The 19,923-nt window shown below is 52.1% G+C and overlaps 2 protein-coding genes across 4 annotated transcripts in view; one reads left to right on the top strand and one right to left on the bottom strand.

Moving 5' to 3' along the window:
* The window catches only part of EPAS1 (endothelial PAS domain protein 1), an 89,396-nt gene extending 71,531 nt beyond the window's left edge, over window positions 1-17,865 (top strand). Inside the window, exons 7-16 of one of the 2 annotated variants that reach the window (XM_060169904.1) lie at window positions 1,551-1,657; window positions 7,366-7,513; window positions 8,166-8,380; window positions 9,476-9,678; window positions 10,207-10,317; window positions 11,641-12,122; window positions 13,000-13,126; window positions 13,283-13,390; window positions 13,633-13,801; window positions 15,485-17,865. In XM_060169904.1, the coding sequence (XP_060025887.1) occupies window positions 1,551-1,657; window positions 7,366-7,513; window positions 8,166-8,380; window positions 9,476-9,678; window positions 10,207-10,317; window positions 11,641-12,122; window positions 13,000-13,126; window positions 13,283-13,390; window positions 13,633-13,801; window positions 15,485-15,636 (1,822 nt within the window). In that variant the 3' untranslated portion in view covers window positions 15,637-17,865. Of the gene's footprint in view, window positions 1-1,550; window positions 1,658-7,365; window positions 7,514-8,165; window positions 8,381-9,475; window positions 9,679-10,206; window positions 10,318-11,640; window positions 12,123-12,999; window positions 13,127-13,282; window positions 13,401-13,627; window positions 13,802-15,484 lie in introns of both variants that reach the window. The other variant, XM_060169902.1, reaches the window with a different exon arrangement.
* The window catches only part of ATP6V1E2 (ATPase H+ transporting V1 subunit E2), a 438,965-nt gene that overhangs the window by 284,681 nt on the left and 134,361 nt on the right, over window positions 1-19,923 (bottom strand). Inside the window, exon 4 of one of the 2 annotated variants that reach the window (XR_009544236.1) lies at window positions 18,523-18,617. The exons of the other annotated variant lie outside the window; for it this stretch is intronic. The gene's annotated coding sequence lies outside the window, so the exon portion shown is untranslated. Of the gene's footprint in view, window positions 1-18,522; window positions 18,618-19,923 lie in introns of those variants that run through there. 2 annotated transcript variants of the gene reach the window in all.

Genomic DNA, 19,923 nt, shown 5'->3' with positions numbered 1-19,923 from the left:
GGAGAAAGCTCCAGGGACAAGGCGGGACCTTGAGCTGGCCCTGTCATCGTCAGGGCTCCGAGAAGAGAAGGCCTCAAGGCTCTGCGGCCAGCGTGGGTTTGCCAGGGGTGGGAACTGCGAGGAGAGGGGTCTACCAGGGAGGGGGGACCTGCCATGCTGCCGATCAGCTGCAAATCAGACTGCTTGGAAGATGGAGACAAGACCCTGGAGCCTTAGAAGTTAGGTGGAGTTTATTTACTCTGGATGTGGTTGGTCCTAGGTAAGCTGGAGGTGCTTACGTAGAGGGGTGACAGAATGGAAATAATATTTTAGGATGATTTCGTCTGACCTGTGCAAAACCCGTATGGAGCGGGAGAGAGGAGTAGAGACAGGAGACCAAGGAGCCACGGCTTCTGCTTTCCTCTCCACACTGTTCCTCTCCAGCGTGGACAGGTGACAGGGCTGTGCCCCCGGAGTCACGTATTCCAAAATAGAGCTTGTAATGATGAGGATATAGCATCACTTCTCGCTCGTGATAGGCTAAGTAAACAAGACAGTGAGCCCGTTAGAAAAAATGTGAGAGACCAAAGATGATGAGAAATAATGTTTAGGTATGACGTGGGAAAGAGCTAATCTGGTGGTTCTTGGGCAGGGCTTTGCTTATTTTAAAGGTTCCAGCACAGAGCAGAGGGTCCTCAGAGAGTTAAGTGATCTTCACGTTCTCCACATTTGCCTTTTCTCTGCCCACTTCCCATCTAAGGCAGACACCCTACACGGAAGCCGCCTATTTATCGGAGTGTAACGAAGGGGCACATTTCTAGGACTATGATTCTGTATCTGTTCCTCTCGGCACCTCCTGCCCTCCCTCCTTTCCTTGCGATAGCAAGAACAAGTAGAACCCATGAAGGCAAACCTGATGTCTAGGAGGTATCTGAGGTCACCAGACAGGACCCGAGGGGAGAAGGTTTAAGCACAGACAGGGCTCTACCTGCCTGGGTCCCTCCTCAATCCATGGTTAACACACATGCAGAGGCTGCCTCCATGCTTTTCCCAACTTGGGACCACATAATTTTCACTTTTCATTTATATCGCCCTCTACTAGAATAATCTGGAATAGTCAGGATGTTCCCATTTTCGTTCTTGCTCTGTCCCCGGACACTTGTGTAGACATCAAGCAAACTGTCTACCCTCTCTGCATCTCTGCTCCCTTGTCTGCAAAAACTGTGGGTAGGGGGCAATGAGAGCCCCTTCCAGTGGTCACTGGAGCAAGGCACATGTGTCTATTTGGGGGTGGGAGGTAGGGAGCCCCTGAACAGGTGCTTTTCCTTCCTCCCCAGACACAATCCAGGAAGGGCAGGAAGAGTGGAGGTTCAGTAGACCCATAGTTGCAGGTTGACCACCATGTTTGTTGTTGGTTTTTTCTTTTGCTTGGATGAATGGTACGACCGGGACGTTCCGAGTGTGTTTCATTGAATGTGTGCATTTGAATTACCTTCTACATAAAGGTCCTTGAGCCCCTGCTCATATTCATGTGGTCTTTCTCTTCCCCCTTGCTTTTTAAAAAAATTTAGAATCACAGAACTGGTTGGTTACCACCCTGAAGAGCTGCTTGGCCGCTCAGCCTACGAGTTCTACCATGCACTGGACTCAGAGAACATGACCAAAAGTCACCAGAACTGTAAGTACCAGGAGTGCCCTATATGTCTGTGGAATCTGGCCTTGAGTGGGGTGTGACTGGTGAGAAGGGAGAAGATCCAGTTGCTTCCTTCACAGAGCCATCATCTTGTGTGGCAGACAAGACTCATGCCCGCAGGATGGTTAGAGAACCAAGGCTGCCACCGTCCTGTGTGACATGCTCATGCAAATCAGGAAAAGGGCACTTTGGGTAGGGGACACACAAACACACCAAGGCGTACAGCCTGGAGAGTGGAAGGTGGGCTGAATCTCAGTCCCTACTTACCACCTCACTGAGCACACTTATGCAGTGAACAGTCTGCTTAACCTTATGCAACAGCCCCATAGAGTGTAATACAAGACAGCATGGAATCAACTTGGGTTATGCGCTATAGAAACATGTACATCCATTCAAAGAAGAGGGCTGAGAGAGTTCAGGAAGAGAGAAGACAGGGCGCTTGAGTTGGACCTTGAAGGATGGAGGAGCATTGGTCTAAACAGAGGTAGAGAGTGCATGATACCAACCTAATAGACGTGTTGAGGCGGGTCCTGGTTTTCCAAGAGCTTGCTTGCTGAATCAAGAGAACTCAGTTGGGGAAGGCTGTCCAGGCAACCCAGTAACGGTGTGTGGAAATTGTGCCTTGCAGCTTGAAAGAAAACCTGAATTATGAAAGGATTCTAGAACAGGGCTGTCCGATAGAACTTTCTACAATGGAAATGTTCTTCATCTTCGTCATCCGTATGTGAGCTATGCTGTATATTAAATATGTCTAGTGCAACTGAGGAACTGAATTTTTTTAATTTAGTTTTAATTAAATTTAAGTAGTCACGCTTGGCTAGTGGCTACCATACTGGACAGGGCAGTTCTAGTGCATTTCAGTTGACTATGTTCCCAATTAAGGCTTCCCATTTGCAGGTGATCCAAGACAATTTTCTTGAATCCATACAGCCCATCAACATGCAAGGACTATGGGTCTATAACCCAATACCTGGCCTACTGGGGGAAATAGAAATTGATAGGATTGATCCCTGCCCTAAGGGATCTCATGTCTGCGGAAGAAGGAGGGCTTTGGACCCCGTGGGAGCATGGTCGTTCATACCTTCCGCCTCAGTATCTAGCATAGTGTTTGGTACAGTACAGGCACTAAATGAATGACACACCCAAGGGCAAAAAAAAAACATATTTGGGAAAGAATGCTTCAAAATAAGTGCCCCCAGTGCAGATCGGGGTGCTGAGAGGATTACAGAAGGATTTAAAATGGGTAAGTCTGAGAAGATTCCCAGTGGCCCTTTTGGTCTTGGACTCCAAGGATTAGCTGTGGCCTTGGAGTGGCAATGAAGAAAATGGAAGTGCAGTTACTTGTCCGTTGTTCCTAAATCCATCCATCTATCCCAAGGTTAGGACACCTGAAGTTCAGATCAGCAGGCCATAAGCTGTATAGAAGCACAGTTAATATTCTCTCAAGGAATGAGATCTTCTCTTTCTAATTGGTTTCTTTGCTTCATCCTCATGGCTTTCGGGTTTGATCCAACAGTGCAACAGGGCCCCTGATGATATCTCAAAGAAGTTTCTCACTGTGTTCTCCAGCAAAAAAACAAACCATCCGGCTTCCCCGTTCAGGGACCCAGGGATGCGGGCGGGAGGTGGAGGTACTTTTGTGCGCCCATGGAGGTGGCCCAGCCCTAGCCTGCCCCAGCTTTAAACTGTAGGGTGTGGCACCAGCCTCCACTCTGGGGTTCCCCGTGCTTCTCTGACCCATGGTGGTTTCAGCTCCCAACGTCATGCTGGTACTGGGACCCAGGGACCCGGCTCTGGCCCAGCTTACCCGAAGATTCCCAGTGCCTGGCTTTCTGGGGCTTCCCTCCTTTAGATGTAAAACTGGGGAAAAGCCTAGCCTTCCTTCTCAGCCAAGGGTGAGTCAGAGTAGAGGACAATAGTGAAAGTTTCTGGAAATTCTTGCGGGACAGTATTGTGCTTTACCTTCTGGGGTGGGAAAGTAGAGGGAACTACTGTCAAAGAGAACAAAAATGATGGCTTCTCACTAGGCCTATGAAAGTGATTTTTTTTTTCCTTCTCTTAGAACATCTTTGATCCTTAAAAAAGAGCTGGGGTAAAAAACTGTCATAGTAGTTTTCTGCTGAATCCAGGGGAAATATGGTGCAGATTTATTGAATCTGTGGTTTTAAGCATTAGGCACGCTTAAAGGTAATTCACAACCCAAATGGAAATCACAGGTTCCCGTCTTCCCCTGATGGAGCCAAGTAAAGCAGCTCTGAGCTCAGGCCTCTGCTCAGCCAGCCTGAATCCAGCAAAGGGAGATGTGCGTGGGCTGGAAATTGGGTTAATGCCAGCTAAACACAGGCATCTATTTCTCTTTCACTTTCCCTCTTTTTCTGTCTCTCAGTCTTTCTCAATCTCTCTCTCTCTCTCTCTCTGTCCCTCTGACTCTGTCTTTCTTGCTGGGTTTATGCAGATAAAGTTGCACCACAGACCCACACTCATACTGTGGAATAATTGGAGGCCCAGGCTTGAGGCTCGTCCAGGTTCACACACCAGCATCCCGAGTTTATGCTCGTGTGTGTGTCTTAGCCTGTGAAAGTTTACCGTTGAAATTACTGGGGAAGCTCAGACCTCAAACCAAATTTAAATCATTGAAAGCCATCATTTCCAAATGGGTTAGTAATTTATACATTGTTACCCTCAGAAGGTAAGGGTTTGGGGGAAGGGGGGTTGGTTTCTCTTTGTTGTGTGAGGACATTATGTGCTCTTAGGAAAACAAGATTAAAGGCCATAAAAAGCCTATCTACCAAGTAGCAGGCACCTCACCAAGGCTGGCATTAATGAGCAGATGATTAGAAAGCTGGCGTAATTATATTCTACTGACAGAGCAGGCCCTCGCCTGCAATCGCTAGAAATGCAGTTAAAAACCTTGGCTCACTGCACTGTTTAATCAAAAAGAATAAGATCCCTGAATCTTGTCTGCATTAAGAATAAGTTAATGAGTTAATGAATAAGTTAACTCCAGGTACTTGAAATTGTGCAAGAATCATGTCTCTTGGGCATAGGAGCCTCAATGGGGTAGATAAAGGGAGATGAGGGAGGACAGAGTTATTTCTTTGGCCAAAGGGTCCATGATGGTTTAGGACAGCAGCCACCACCAATTCAGTCTTCCTGGTGAAGTGTCGCCCGGGGGCATGTAGTAGGAGGGCACTGTACTGCGGGCCACAGGCTGTCGAGTAACCCAGACTGTTGTCCTGTGTGATGTAAAGCAGGTCAAAATCCCTCTGGCCTTAGTCCCCTCATATTAAAAAAAGATGGTATCTGTCTTCCCTACAGCACAGGATTTTATTAAAAAGATTAGACAATGATGATATGACCACTTTGGAAAATAACTTGGCCGTATCTTATAAAGGAAACATGTACTTACCCTATGACCCAGCCATTGCACCCCTAGCTGCACTCACACTGTATGTCCATACAAAGATTTGTACACAAATGTTTATAGCACCTTTATTCATTATAACCAAAAACTGAAAACAATGCAAACATCCACTGACAGGTGAATGGATAAATTAGTTATGGTATCTCCATGCAATGGAATATTACTTAGCAATGAAAAGCAAACCAGGAATACCTACAACAACGTGAGAGCTCTGGGAAACATGCTGGGTGAAAAGAAGGCAGACACGAAAGAGCTCTTGTATGATCCCGCTTACGTGTGAATGGAGAGAAGATCCTTTCTATGTATAGCAACAGAAAACAGATCAGTGGCAATGGGGATTGACTGTCAAGAGGTATAAGAAATTAGGGAGGTTGGATGATGGAAAGTTCTATACCTTTGATTGTGGTGACTTGTTACAAGGGTCTGTATAGTCGGCAAAACTCATTGATCTGTGCTTAAAATGGGTGCATTTTTTTTAATGGGTGCATTTTTTATTGAAGGTAAATTAAACCTCACCAAAGTTGACTTTTTTTAAATGCAAACAAAACCAAAAAGACTTAGGACCCTTTAATTTGGACTATAAGCCTGTCGACTGTTTCCACTGAGGGGGCCTTTCAGCAAATCACTCTAAGCCTCAGTTTCTTCAGATGGAAAACAGGAATAATAATAGATACCTCGTGGTATCACTGTCCAGTGAACGAGGTGATGCTAACGCTAATCCTGTGGACGCTTTGTGTGCCAGGCACTGTTCCAATTCCTTTGCAGAAATGAATTTATCTTATGAGATGGTTTTGAACCCTGCACAGCAGGATACACATGTAAGTTATGTGTAGTATGGTTACAGTGCTTCCTGTAGCTTGGAGGTGCTTGTTAATTTCTGAACAGGAGGAAATGTGCCAAGAAAAACATAAATGTGAAGGATTACAAGCACGGTTAGTACGAACCTAGCTGCATTCCTCAACCACACAGAGTGGTGAATGGGGAGTGATTCCCGAGCCTACACGGAGAAGTGGGGAGGTTTGTGACGTTTAGAGAGTCTGCATGTTCTCCCACAGGGCCCCTTGTGACATTATCTACAGACGTGTCCTGTAGACGTGACAGGGCCTGGGCACTGTGCATGTTAGTAACTTTGGAGCAGAGGGGCTTTTCCTATACAGCATTTGTCGGTGACATTCAGCCACATTTTTGTTCCTGATAAACCAGGCAGGCAGATTTGGTCCTCAGTACAAACAGCTATGGGACACTGGGTACCAATAATTATTATCATTACTGTTATTATTGTCAATACCCCATTTTGCAGATGAGGAAAACCGAAACCAAGATTTCCTAATCCTGCCAGCATGCTTCTTTCTCTGTGATTTGGGGGTTTCTGAGACTGGAATTCAGAAGAATGAATTCCCAAGAAGGAAAGTAAATGGGCAGTTCAGAAAGCTATCAGAAATCCTAACATTAGCAAACTTTCATTTAAAGGGACTTGTTGATTCTTTTTTTAATGGGAGCAGATAGAGCATTCTGGACTGGGGAAGAGGGCAATCTGGGATGCCGGGCCCTTTCCCCGATGTTTTTATAGAGTAAAACAAACGTTAAATGAACATTTAGAGCATTCTGGAAGAGGAAAGAAGTCATGCGCAGGCAGCCCAGCTGGGCGGCTGGGAGGACTTACCAGGGCTTTGGCGAGGCTGTGTGTAGAGGCTGGCGGGGGACTTGCTGCCTTTGCTGTGGGTCACAGACTTGCTGTGGCCCCAAAGGCGGCAGGTCTGACGGATGACCTGGAACAATCGAGGATATCTGGGGGTTTCTTTAAACTGCCTTTATTCGCAAGCAGAGTGCCGATGGTGGGCCTGCTACCAGTGGCTGACCGAGGACAGGCGTTGTCCACGCTGCTTGGAAGCACCCTGCCGCCTGTAGTGTGAGGCAGAGGAGGCTCGCCTGTTCCCTGCGTGCCCATTTGGATCCACAGGGCACCCCACGGAGAGGCTTCCCTTGGGGGGGAAGGAAGGGCAGGTGCTGCTCTTGGTTTCTGCTCCCAGCTGAGCCAGGGGTGAGCCAACTTGCCAAGGGCTTGGCGATGGCCACTCCCTCACAGCCAGCCTAGGGAAGTCAGTTAAGCTCTCTGGTTACTTTCCTCATGTTTAACATGAAGAGTTGGGCGAGATGCTCTAAGCTCCCATCCAGCTCATTCTCCCCCATCTTTCCCCTGCACGCTGCCCTCCCCGTGGGGTCTTCCTCCCCCACCTCCTGACCTCAGGTCCCATTTCTCCTCCCCTAGTGTGCACCAAGGGTCAGGTGGTGAGTGGCCAGTACCGGATGCTTGCAAAGCACGGGGGCTACGTGTGGCTGGAGACGCAGGGGACGGTCATCTACAACCCTCGCAACCTGCAGCCCCAGTGCATCATGTGTGTGAACTACGTCCTGAGGTGAGCACGTGAGGGCCGGCGGGGAGGGGAAGCAGGCTGGGGTGCAGGGTGCTCCTGAGACTGAGGACGCAGCCCAGGAATGCCGAGCCTTTCAGGACCTGGCACCACGTCGGCGAGCTCTTTTGCAGTGGGCGTCCTGGGATCAGTGAAACACTGGGATTTCCCCTTTACAGGCTTGTTCTGCCCCTTCCCCCTTTGTCATCTGTCATGCCTCTGACCCACGTGGGGAGGCAGCTAGAGCACAGTCGTCACTTAAGTGCTTTCTGAATGGGAACCAAGGGAAGAGAACCACTGTTACTTTTTGGGAGAAGATGTAACACCTTTGCTCGGTAGCACCTGGGAAGAAATCTAGAGAAAGTCCTTGCCGGGGTGCGACAAAAGCAAAAGCCTTCAAGTCTCATGCACACCACGCAGCCCACGTACGATATTAACACAGCATCCAAGACAGATACACACTCAGTGGGTGCTCTCCGCGTCGCTAGCTCCACGACTCCAAACTTCCAGTGCACGGTTCTTTACGGAATGCCAACACACTGTCCGTACCCGTGTTTCTGTCTGAGAGGCTTAGCTATCAGGACTTCCATGTGTCTGGAGAGTAAAAGAGTTTTGCTGGAAACTATGGACGGTCTGAAGCTCGCTCTTGTCCCACCAGTGAGATTGAGAAGAACGACGTGGTGTTCTCCATGGACCAGACGGAGTCCCCGTTCAAGCCGCACCTGATGACCATGAACAGCATCTTTGACAACAGCGGCAAGGTGGCTGCGTCTGAGAAGAGCAACTTCCTGTTCACCAAGCTGAAGGAGGAGCCCGAGGAGCTGGCGCAGCTCGCACCCACCGCAGGAGATGCCATCATTTCTCTGGATTTCGGTGGGTGCCGCTTCGCTGAGCCAGGGCCCGTCGAACCCTCTTGGGGCGGGGGGAGGCCTCCCTGGCCACAGCTCTTCCTTAAGCAGAGCTGCCGTGTGCCTGCCCTGAGTCTTGCTGATCATCCGTTGGTGGCCAGACCCTATGCTGGGCACGTGCACTCACCGCAGCATAAGACCTGTCCTATTTCTGACCTCGTAAAGTGCTGAGCGGGGGCGGGTGGTGGGGGGTGGGGGTGTTCTGGTCGATCCTCCACCGTGGGGAGGGGGGAGCCTGAGACGAGAGAGTGGGGCAGCGAGGGATCTGCTCCGAGGCCACGGGCATCTTTCCACAGGGTGGGCAGATCTCCATCTGCACCTTGAAGGACAGATTGCTTGTTTAGGCAGAGGCCTGCTAGGTTGAAATAATGGTGGGAGAAATCCTTCCAGAAGCGTGGGTTGAGAAAAGATTCAGGCCCGGGAGTAAGCCCTCGACTGCACTTCTTTCACCGTTCGCCTGTCCCACGGGGCTGTGAGTCCTGGTGGCCCCAGCGGAGCTGTGAGCTCTTGCCCCGCGCTCTGAACGCGGCGAGCCCCTTCTTCCCCATGTTGCAACCCACGGCCACCCCCCGCCTTGCTGTGGCCGCTCAAGGGACAGCTACGCCTCCCTGTGCTTGCTCTGGGCTGGCTCAGCCCCGTTAGGTGTGCTGTGAAAGGCCACCGGGGAACGGTGATCTCAGCGAATCACAGAGAGCAGCCCTGGGACAAGGAGTCACGCAGCTTCCCAGTTTCGCGGCAGCAATGAGGCAAATTGCCCAGTTTTCATAACCTCCTCCTCTACGTTCTGGATTGCCCTTCAGGGAAGAGTGGCTCCTAACACGTTTAGTCTTTGAAAATTAAAGGCTTCAGCAGGGTGTTCCCATGAAAGGGGGTCTGTACATTGAACCCCAGCCCCAGTTGAAGGCCCCTTTGTCCCAGCGAAGCCTCAGCACACGGGGGCCGAGCCCCAGGCACGCTGCAGGCCCCTTTAGGGTCACCTGTGCGTCCTTCGTGCTTCCTCTGCCCTGGGGTGAGCCCAGCAGTCGGGGGTGCGGACCAAGCCAGGCCCTTGTCTCCACAGGGAGCCAGAACTTTGAGGAGTCCTCAGCCTACGGTAAGGCCATCCTGCCACCAGGCCAGCAGTGGGCCGGAGAGCCCAGGAGCCACGGCGCCCACACTGAGGCCGGGAGCCTGCCCGCCTTCACCGTGCCCCAGGCAGCCGCCCCGGGGAGCACCACCCCCAGTGCCGCCAGCAGCAGCAGAAGCAGCAGTAGCTGCTCCACGGTGAGCGCCCCCTGGGGTTGAGGCCATGGAGAGGGTGGGCTCCTCCTCTGGCTGCTGCCGGACGGCTGAGCGGACAGGCCAGACCCAAGGCCTGCCCTCCTCCTACTCAGGAGCCCCCTGGGGGGCTGTGATACTTACTTGCCACGCATTAGAGCTGTGCGCTTGCTCTCAGTACCCATCCACCCCCATCTATGTGATCAGGTCCTTGAAGACGGGCCAAGTGGCACACAGCTGTGAGCCCCGAGCTCAGTCCCCAGGGAGGGCAGTAACCATCCTGCTGGGGGCGCAGAGCCCGGCCAGCCATGCCTCTATCCTGTTTGCTGTTCAAGACAGCCTCATTTTATGACGAGGAGACTGAACTCACAGAGGCTCCCACAGCTCCTAGGGCGTGGTTTCTTTACAAATTCTTATTCCGTGGAATAGAGTTGAATCTGTGGGTCCAGAAACATAGGTCTCCTTCTCCCTTGGCCTTCTGGGGAAGCCAGTGCCGTAGCCTTGACTTGGTCACCTTCCTTCCTGGCCCCCCAGCCCAGCAGCCCCGGAGACTATTACACATCTCTGGATGACGATCTGAAGATTGAAGCGATCGAAAAGCTCTTTGCCATGGATACAGAGGCGAAAGACCAGTGCAGCACCCAGGTAGGTGGCCGTGGGGAAGATTGGAGTGGCGGGCCAGGCCTACCAGCTGCTGGCGGTGAAGGCTGAAGTCTCTTCTTGCAGCCTCAGCCCTTTGTTGCAAAGACTCGTGGGAATGCTTGGCCCAGGCCACAGTCCCTCAACTGGGTGAGGGTGCAGGGAAACGGAGCCCGTGGTCGTCTGCTGCTCTCACTTCTGCCCTCTGCTTTACCCGTGTCAAATCCAGCTCTTCTACTTTTAACTCTCGATATATTCATGTCCTCCTAACTTGGATATTTCTTAATGCTCATGAAAACGAAAACTACAACTGAACCTTTCTTTAAAGATCCCTGCATTTAAAAAGCATACCCCGATGTATACGACTTCTGTAAGCATAGGGAACAATTATTCCCTTTACAAACATTTCCATTTTAGGATTCTTTGAAATAACTTATTTTAAATGCATTTTAAAATGACATCGGACAACTTTTTGTTTACACGTAACTTTTCAGAAACTTATTACATAAGGCCAAACGTCTTGTAAAACCTGTGTAAACAGGCTAGGGTGTGGGTAGATGGGTATGTGGGTCACAAAACCCAAAGGAAAATCATTCATCCCCATTTATGCATCCAGATTTCTGCCTTGCCTCGTCAGTTTGTAGCTTTGTTCTGCAAAACTTTCCGTTTCTCCCCTGCACGCTCTTCTCTGAACTCCTATAAGATTCATTACTTAGTGTTTGGTTATCACTGTCTGCTTCTGCTCTTTAACCAGTTCAGGTGGTTGTAATCAGCTGCCTCCCCCCAGTGAGGGCTGAAACATTTATTTTTCTGCGTCTGCTTGTGAGAATTCCCTACGGTGCCCATCATGGTAGTGGGAACCTGCGGGTCCATGTCTGAGTCCTCGTTGATCAGAATGAAGGTCCCACAGGTAGCACTGGGCCACGGTTACCCACCGATACACCCTGGGCACGTGAGGTGATGAAGACAAAGCTGCCCTCGGCCCCCTGGGAGCCATCGTGCTCACCGGAGTGGGCAGGGATGGCTTCGTGGAAGAGGTGGTGGCTGCCCAGCGTGTGGGAGTGAAGGCTGGGCTCGGACTGGGAGACAGGAGAGCATTTGGGGCTGGGTGGAGGTCGTGGCACCGGGGGGGTGTGGAAGGATGCCTGAGTGGAGACTCAAATGACTGGGGATTGGTGGCACAGGCTGACCGAGGGAGAAAACGCACGGGAAGCTGCGGGAGGAAGGCCTCGGGCAGGGGTGGGGAGGACGAGGGGCTAAGATGGAACAGTAGCCCTGAGGCCGCGCCAGCTGCTGTAGCTGCTTTGCCTGGGGTCTGTCTCCTCTCAGCCGGACTTCAACGAGCTGGACCTGGAGACCCTGGCACCCTACATCCCCATGGACGGGGAGGACTTCCAGCTCAGTCCCATCTGCCCCGAGGAGAGCCTCTTGCCGGAGACACCCCAGTCCACGCCCCAGCACTCCTTCAGTACCATGTCGAACATCTTCCAGCCACTGGCCCCGATGGCCTCTCACAGCCCCTTCCTCCTGGACAAGTATCAGCTGGAAAGCAAGAAGATAGAGCCCGAGCAGCGGCCTGTGTCCTTCATCTTCTTTGACGGTGGGAGCAAGGTGTCCCTGCCACAGTGCTGTGGCCAGACCTGCACCCCTCTCTCCTCCATGGGGGGCAGATCCAACACACAGTGGCCCCCTGATCCGCCCTTACACATGGGGCCCACGAAGTGGCCCGGCGAAGATCCCGTGGAGTCCTTGGGGGCCTTGCCCTTGGGGCCCCCCGTCACTGCACCCCATCTCTCCGTGTTCAAGAAGAGGTAAGTGGCAGAGACCCTTGGCTGCTTCCGCGAAGGCTGTGCTGTACAGGGAGGGGACAGCCAGGTGCCCCGAAAGGCCCCCCGCCCCATCACCAGTTCCCACTCCACAGGGGTCTGATACTCCACTCAGCCCTTCTCAGAACTCTGAGAGCTCGGGCTTCAGGGGACTCGCCCCCTAGGTACGTGAGGCCTCGAGTGCGACACGTTTTATCTGGGCTGGAGGACACCACGAGGGGCCTGCGGCCAGGGAGAGAAGGAGCTTGTCCAGGGCCCTGAGCACCAGTGGCTCTCCCGACCACCCCTCAGAGCGCCTTGTTTTATGCAGAGCTCGTGAGCTGAGCCGCACAATACCCACACGCACAACACGGAGGGATGGGTCCTTGGCTCGGCCGTGGAAGCCTGGTTGAGGAAAGCAAAAAGATGCCCGTGCCTTCCCCCTGCCTTCGGCTGCCGGGGTCCAGCACACCCTCCCCGTCTCCCCCCACAAGTCCCTTCCACCCACTGGGAACTCACCTCAAGCTCCCAGGGCCCTTGCCTTCTACAGAGCCCCCTCCCTGGTTCTCGGTGGGGGGCGGTCCAGGCAGGGCAGGGGCGATGGGGCAGACTGCCGTCACGGAGCTGGGCGGCCGCAAACCAGGACTGGAGGCTGCCCGGGTACGGGCGGGCACGTGTGGAGGGAGGTGCAGGTGCCCTGAACCCTCAGCATCTCACCAGGTAGAGGGCACTGCGGAAGGAAGGAGAGCCCGGGCCTCAGGCCCACCGCCCCTCGTCCAGCACTGGGGTCTTGGAGCCGCCACGGCCATGAGTGTTCGTTCTGGGAGGGCCCTGGGTGTGTGGGGCTCCAGACTCCCTCACGCCCCTCTCTCGGGCTTGGCAGGTCTGCAAAGGGCTTCGGGCCTCAGGGCCCAGATGTGATGAGCCCGGCCATGGTCGCCCTCTCCAACAAGCTGAAGCTGAAGCGACAGCTGGAATACGAGGAGCAAGCCTTCCAAGACATGAGTGGGGTGAGCGCCGCCCCTGGGGAGGCCGGCGGGGAGCGGGGGCTGAGCACAGAGAGCCAGGCTGGCGCACAGCGCTGCCCACTGCCCACCTCAGCCTGACGCAGCTTGAGGACCTGGGTCTCTGGCCTCTCCCCTCAACCTCTGCACTTCCACCCCCAGGGGGATCCGCCAGGCAGCAGCACTTCACACTTGATGTGGAAAAGGATGAAGAGTCTCCGGGGCAGTGGGAACTGCCCTCTGATGCTGGACAGGCTGCCGAGCGCAGACGTCCCCAGTGGTGAGCACAGGCCTGGGGGAAGGCGTTGTGCCGGTGGCGGGGCTCCCCACTCCCTCCCGTCCGAGGCTTGCGAGGACAGGAGGGTGTCTCCGCCCCCCCCCTCCCCCCCGCTTTCCACTCTGGCCCGGGTGCCGCCGTCAGAAATCTCTGGGCTCCTTGTGTGAAGGAAAGAGGGACGTTGGGGGCGTCACGGTCTCTCCCCCCACTGTCTGACATTGGCCTTTCAGATGAGTTCATCCGAAATCCCATGAGAGGCGGGAGCCAGCCCCTGAGACACTTAACACCGCCACAGCTGCCATCTGCCGTGAGCCCCGGGGAGCCCGCCAAGAGTGGGTTCCCCCCGCATTGTTACACCCCTCAGTACCAGGACTACGGCCTACCAGCGGCTCACAAGGTGTCAGGTGGGTGTGCTCAGGAACGGGGGCACTGTTGCAGGGCCTGCTGGGTTTGGGAGGGTGTGGGCCAGGGGACGGGCAAGGCAGTGGGTCTCAGCTCAGCGCCAGGATGAACCTGCTCATGAAAGGCAGCTGCCTTGAGAAGGGCGAGCCCTCTTTTCCCCCAAGTACTGCAGCAGGGGCTGGAAGGCCACGTGTCCACAGGGCTCGAGAAGGAACCCTCCACTAACCAGGTGACACCCGGGGCTCTTCCACCTTAAGAGCCCCCGAGCCTATGCCTGCCTTTTGCTCAGTTCTTCACATTACCGCCTACCGGGGGCAGGAGCTGAGCTGAGGACGTGCTGCTGGGAGGGGGGCCAGGCTGGTCTGGGAAGACTCACCCTACTGGACCTTGCTTTCTGGGAGGACTGGCCACCTTAGTCTGTTACCATCTTGTGAAATGTAGATGTTGTCACGGAAAGGTTGCTTGTAGTTTGGGTGAAACATTGTTGGACCCCTGCCCTAAAAAAGAGAAATTTCCTCAGCAATATGGTTCGGGGCAAACTGCTGCTCAGTGCTTCAGAGTCACAGGACAGGCCTGGGCTAAGAATTCTGCTCGTTACCAGCTGGAGGACGGAGCAGGCCACACATTTAAATAAGAGGCTCGCATGCAACGTGTAGAGTCCGTGGATGTGTTTGCAGTAAGTGGGAGCCAGCATTATCGTCCCTGCTGTGCACCCAGTTTCCTTGAGTGGAAACTCATCCTTTTCAGGGGAAAAATAATATTCTTTTTTAAACTCAGGTCGTTTCTTAGGGTAAAAGAAGGGGGGATTAGAAAGGGCTGGTGAGCAAGTATCCGTTGCTACTGCAGAGAGGCGTGAGACCCGCCCCGTCCACGAGGGAGCGAGGTTGAGTGGGGGAGGCAGGCATGGGGGGGGCCGGGGATGAGGTGCCGCGGCCAAGCCAGGGGAAGGGAGAGCAGGCGCCTCGCGTTACTGGGGCCGACGAAGGGCTTCCGGAGCCGCCTCCAGGAACCCGGGCCTGCTCTTCCCGGGAAGTGGGTGCTGGGAGTCTCCCCTTCTCAGCACGAGAGAAAGAGGGGCTGCCAAGGGGGGGGGTCCTGAAACTGGAAGTCAGGCCCATGAAGGACCTGTGTGTGTGTATGCATGTGTGTACATTTTGTGTACGTGCATGTAAGTGTGTGTGTGCAAGTGCGTGCAGGCACCAGCTGGTTCAGAGCTCCCTCTCTCTGTTCGGCCTTTCTTCCGGCTGCCAGTGCACAGTGGGCATGGGTCAGTTGGCAACCCCGAGCCTTGCCCAGGTGCTGGCTCACGCCTCCACCTCCCAGGCCAGGAGGCCTTCGTGGGCTCTCCTTCCATCCAACCTCCCTGTCCCCCGAACATTCCCTGCTCTGTCTGCACTGCACACTCTCCCCGCCGGGGTCTCAGCCCCTCTCACCTGATGGGATGGAGACGACATGCTTTCTGCTGGGTCCCTGCTCTCTGCGTGGGCTGGGTCACTAGGGAAAGACAGACAACATTGAAGAAAGTGAAATGAGGGCTGCCCCACCTCTGCCCCCGAGTCATGAAAACTGGAAATGCCCCTTGCTCTCCCGACACGTCTCCTCCATGCTGGCCTCTTATGGAATAGACCCTTTTCCAAAGGTTTGATTTAGGGTTTTGAAAATAAGGGCACTAACTCTTCTTTCAGGCATGACAAGCCGGCTGCTCGGACCCTCGTTTGAGCCCTACTTGCTGCCGGAATTGACCAGATATGACTGTGAGGTGAACGTTCCTGTCCCAGGAAGCTCCACGCTCCTCCAAGGAGGGGACCTCCTCAGAGCCCTGGACCAGGCCACCTGAGCCAGGGCCACCCACTGACAGGCACCCCCTTCCCATGCCGTCCCACCAGCTTCACGGTCTCCGTCTGTTTTTTTGCAACTAGATATTTCTAACACCAACACACTTTTTACAAGATATACTTACCTGGCAAACTTGCCCAGGTCACCAAGTAGTGGCCTTTTTCTGAAGATGCTCACTTTATTATTCATATTTTTAAAATACAATTGTTTTACCTGCTATGTTTTGTTCTGTCAATGGAAATGTTCTTAAATTTTATAAGATTGTTCTTTCCCCAACTTCAATTACTTCTAATTTATATTATTCACGGGTCTTTCTCGCTCTCTCTCACACACACACACACACACACACACACACACACACACTATTCATACTAACAAGTTTGGTGTATGTTTGTTTGTTCTCCTTTAGGGAAAGCTTTGGCTTCATTTAACTAAAAGGATTTTGTTGTTGTTGCCAAAGAGAAACAAAATAATTTTGCTCTCTCAGCTTGATTTGTGGCCTCTCTCTCTCAGCCCTCCTCCTTTCTTTTGTAAAACTAATCACTGTATTGTAAATTTCAGTCTTTTTTTTTTTTTAAGCCAACTCTTTGCTCTAATTTTGATACGATTTTTTTGGGGGGAAAAAAATGTGAAGGGTGAACTCCGTTGTATGTGGTTATCTGTGAAAGTTACACAGTATGGCTTTTCCTAAACTGGTGTTTTTCCCCTGCATTTGGTGGAGTTTTTTAAATTATTATTCAAAAACATAACTGAGTTTTTTAAAAAGAAAATTTATATCTGGGTTAAGTGTTTATCATATATATGGGTACTTTATAATATCTAAAAACTTAGAAACGGAAATGGAATCCTGCTCACAAAATCACTTTAAGATCGTTTTTAAGCTGTTTGTTAATCTTCTTTTTCATGGTGTTGCTGACACTGCAGAATTGTACAGAACTCCACGGGCCTGTACTAACCCTGCTCAAGGTCTCCCTCTCTGTTGCCTTTTTGCTTTCGGGACATGCCATAGGCGTGACACACAATCCAGAAAGTGGAATCATTATGTGGGAGCATTGCCAGCTGCCTTCTCCTCATGTTCTGTATGTATTCTGTATGTACGTACGTATTATTATTACTGCCAAGAGGGTCTGACGGCACGTCAGGGGTGGAGGCTAGGGACAAATCTAAGGGAGGGGAAGCGCTTTAAACTCTTCTTCAGGTTTCATTGCCAGCCCTTCAAGTGCACTGAGCTATGTGACTCTAATGGTCTTTCATGGGGCACACTTGGATATTTCCAGAACTACCATGATGTAGTTTAGATGGGAATTCATGAAAGAAAGTGAGGATTTGGAAATGGTATAGGGACCCAGTCCACATCCTCCCAGCTCACCACCTTGGAGCCCGTGGAGCTGGACTGAGGGGGGCACACAGGGGGGCTCCTGGTCCTGACCAGCCGCATCTCATGCCCCTTCCTCAGCCACACCATCAGCTCGCCCTACACGGCCGAGGTGCAGCAGGCAGACCTCCGGGGACAGCCCCTGGCCCTCCTTGAGGTCTGTCTGTCCCCAGAAGTGACGTGTACAGGTAGGAAGCACTGAAAACAGTGTTCTCAGAGCGTCTCGTAACTCACCAGGTAAGAGGGACGATGCCATTTGTTTTCGAAATAGCAATCACGTGAAACTTTTCCGTCATGGGTACAATGAAGAAGTTTCTAGAAACACACAAAGCAAAACACAGCAAGCCAAGAATTTGGTAAGGCTGGATGGACTTACTGCCCCAAACAAAATAAAATTTAAATCTCAAAAGAAAAATTACCTAGTCACTGTGTTGCCAAAAATGTTACTTGAGCACCACAGCCCTGCCTCACGTACGGCAGGCGGCAGAACTTGAAGGGTTACTGACATGTAAGCGCTGGTGTTTGATTTTCTCTGTGTGTTTGCCTCAGCATGAAGGGCATTTTACCCTTGCAGTTTTACTAAAACACTCTGAAAAATATTCCAAACTTCATATTAACTTTATCTATCAACATAATGATTTCGTGAACATTATTATAAATGTCAAATTCCTACTGACAACATTATTACTATACGGGAGCTTAACTTTATAAGGAAATGTATTTTGACACTCTGCTATCTTATTAAAGTATTCTGATCCTACCACTGCTGGTGGCTCTTGTTTCCTGTGGGTTTATCATGGGCTACACTGATGTAAAGTGAAGTATGTATTTATTAAACAGTTTACAGAAAACGAACATGGGCACTGATCTTTGTGAGGCGACTGAGGCCAGCTGATTGATAGGAATCTGGAGAAAGGAAGAAAAGGCTAATGTTAAAACTCGGCAACTAAGACCAGGAAGCCATGGTCCATATTTGGTCTATGGACCAAATACGCATGGTCCATATTTCTGCGGGCCTCTTTTTCTATGTTCTGTGAGGGACCCGAGAAAAGAAGTCAGGGTTCCTGTCTTCAGAAAATTATAGGAAGAAGCCTGAAAACTCCGCTGCCTACGTGTATTCACACGCCGCACTTCGGATGAAGGCGCTCAGGGGAAAGGAGCCGCCTGAGCTCTGGGGCTCAGAGGAGACCTCAGTTTGGAGGCGGCAGGGCTCACGCGGGCCCTCCCAGCTAGAATGTGCACGGGAAGGGCCAGGATAACCTCAGATGGAGCCAGAGCCCGGCAATAGCCCCAACTGGACAGGGGCGTGATGGGTTCCCTAATTCAAATTTTACTTTTCCAAGTCATGGCCTGCTTGGAAAGAGATGCCATCTCCATGGTGGGATGGGGGGAGAGACCCAGCAGTGGCCTCTGCTCAAAATGGTCAGTCCTAGAATCAGCATTCCCGGGTCACACACTTACAGTTCCCCTAAGCGTTCAGTCCACGTGGTGTGGCTTCACACTTACCTTGTTAGCTCACTCGATCCTCGGGCTGAGCGATCCATGAGCACCCATTTCACAGATGAAACTGAGGGCCATATTAAGTGGCCCAGGCCAGTCACACCCTGCTAACAGAAGAACGAAATGTAAACATAGTGTGGGCTGTGCTTTCTCCTCTCATGCCGACGTGCCTGCTGGGAGGTAGAGTTCATGGCAGGGCTCTGTTTTCATTTCCAAATAGACCATTCCTGTCGTTACTACGTGAACCTGTAGACCTCCCTCTGGTTCTGTGCTTACTCATCTCTTCTCTTCCCAACTGCCTGGACCTTCAGATTGGATTTTCTGGGCTCTGCCCGCCCGCCATCTTGGACTTCCTGAAAACATCATCTCTTCTTTTTCTGAAGCTCTTCCATGAATGACATATTTTAGCTCGTCCTTCAGGAGCAGAGTTGCCTGAAAGCATTGGCAAGCTCAGGACTCAGACCTGGGTGGGTGCTATCCTGACCCCCCAGCAATTTAAGAGGTGTCCTTAGGCGAGGCCATTGCACAACCACCTGAAGGCTGGGATTGTGTCCTCCAGCCCTTGGGGGTGCAGGGCAGCTCCAAGCTCCTCTTGCTTCTAAGCGCAGCAAGCTGGGGTGGGGTGGGGGGACACTGAGGCCACTGTCCCTGATGGATTAGAGGAACTCAGCCCCTCCAAAGCACTCAAGCACAAGACATGGGCCCCTCCCAAGTCACCCTGCTTCCTTTATGTTTTGTCTCTAGCAATCGAGCGAAGACTGATTTAAAAGCTCCTCATGTCAGATTTCACTTTCCAAAATGCAGGTGGCCACTCTGCCGTACACCTGGAACTAACAACAGTGTAAATCAACTATACTTCAATTAAAAAAATGATTTTTATAAAATGCAGGTGGCTTAGGAGTAGGTATGTGCCTGCATGCCGGGTGTGCAGGGGCAGCGGCCAGTGTAGAATTAGCAATAGATCAGCCATTGGGGTTCCTCCTGACTCTGGACGCGTTCTCCTCCAGGTGGGCAAACCTTGGTGGGACGTGGCACCTTCCCAGAGCTTGCTTTGCTTGGCAGACTCCAGAAGAGAAGTCTGTCTTTTGCAGGGGGTGGGGACACTCAGACCCAGAGCTGAGAAAGGAGACAGCCCCACCTGGTGGAGTTCCCTCTGATCCATGCAGGGCAAGATTTCCCCGCTCCTGAAGCATGGGCTCTGATGAACATTTCAAATTGGGCAGGGGGGTGAACTGTGGGTTTTTCTGGAGATACGATGCAGAACCATTTCCTTCATAACGTACAAGATTCAACCACCTACAGCCCTGCTCTCCTGGCCCCTGCGCATCCTCTGCTCTACGTGAAAAAACTTTTATCGGGAGGCCTGCATAAGAGTGACCAGGTTAGCTGGGCTCTTCTCTCAAGTCAGGAGTG

The sequence above is a fragment of the Lagenorhynchus albirostris genome, chromosome 13, assembly GCF_949774975.1.
Source record: "Lagenorhynchus albirostris chromosome 13, mLagAlb1.1, whole genome shotgun sequence".
Lineage (NCBI taxonomy): Eukaryota > Metazoa > Chordata > Mammalia > Artiodactyla > Delphinidae > Lagenorhynchus > Lagenorhynchus albirostris.
Note: the sequence above shows the minus strand (reverse complement) of the source record. Positions and strands in the feature narration are given on the sequence as shown.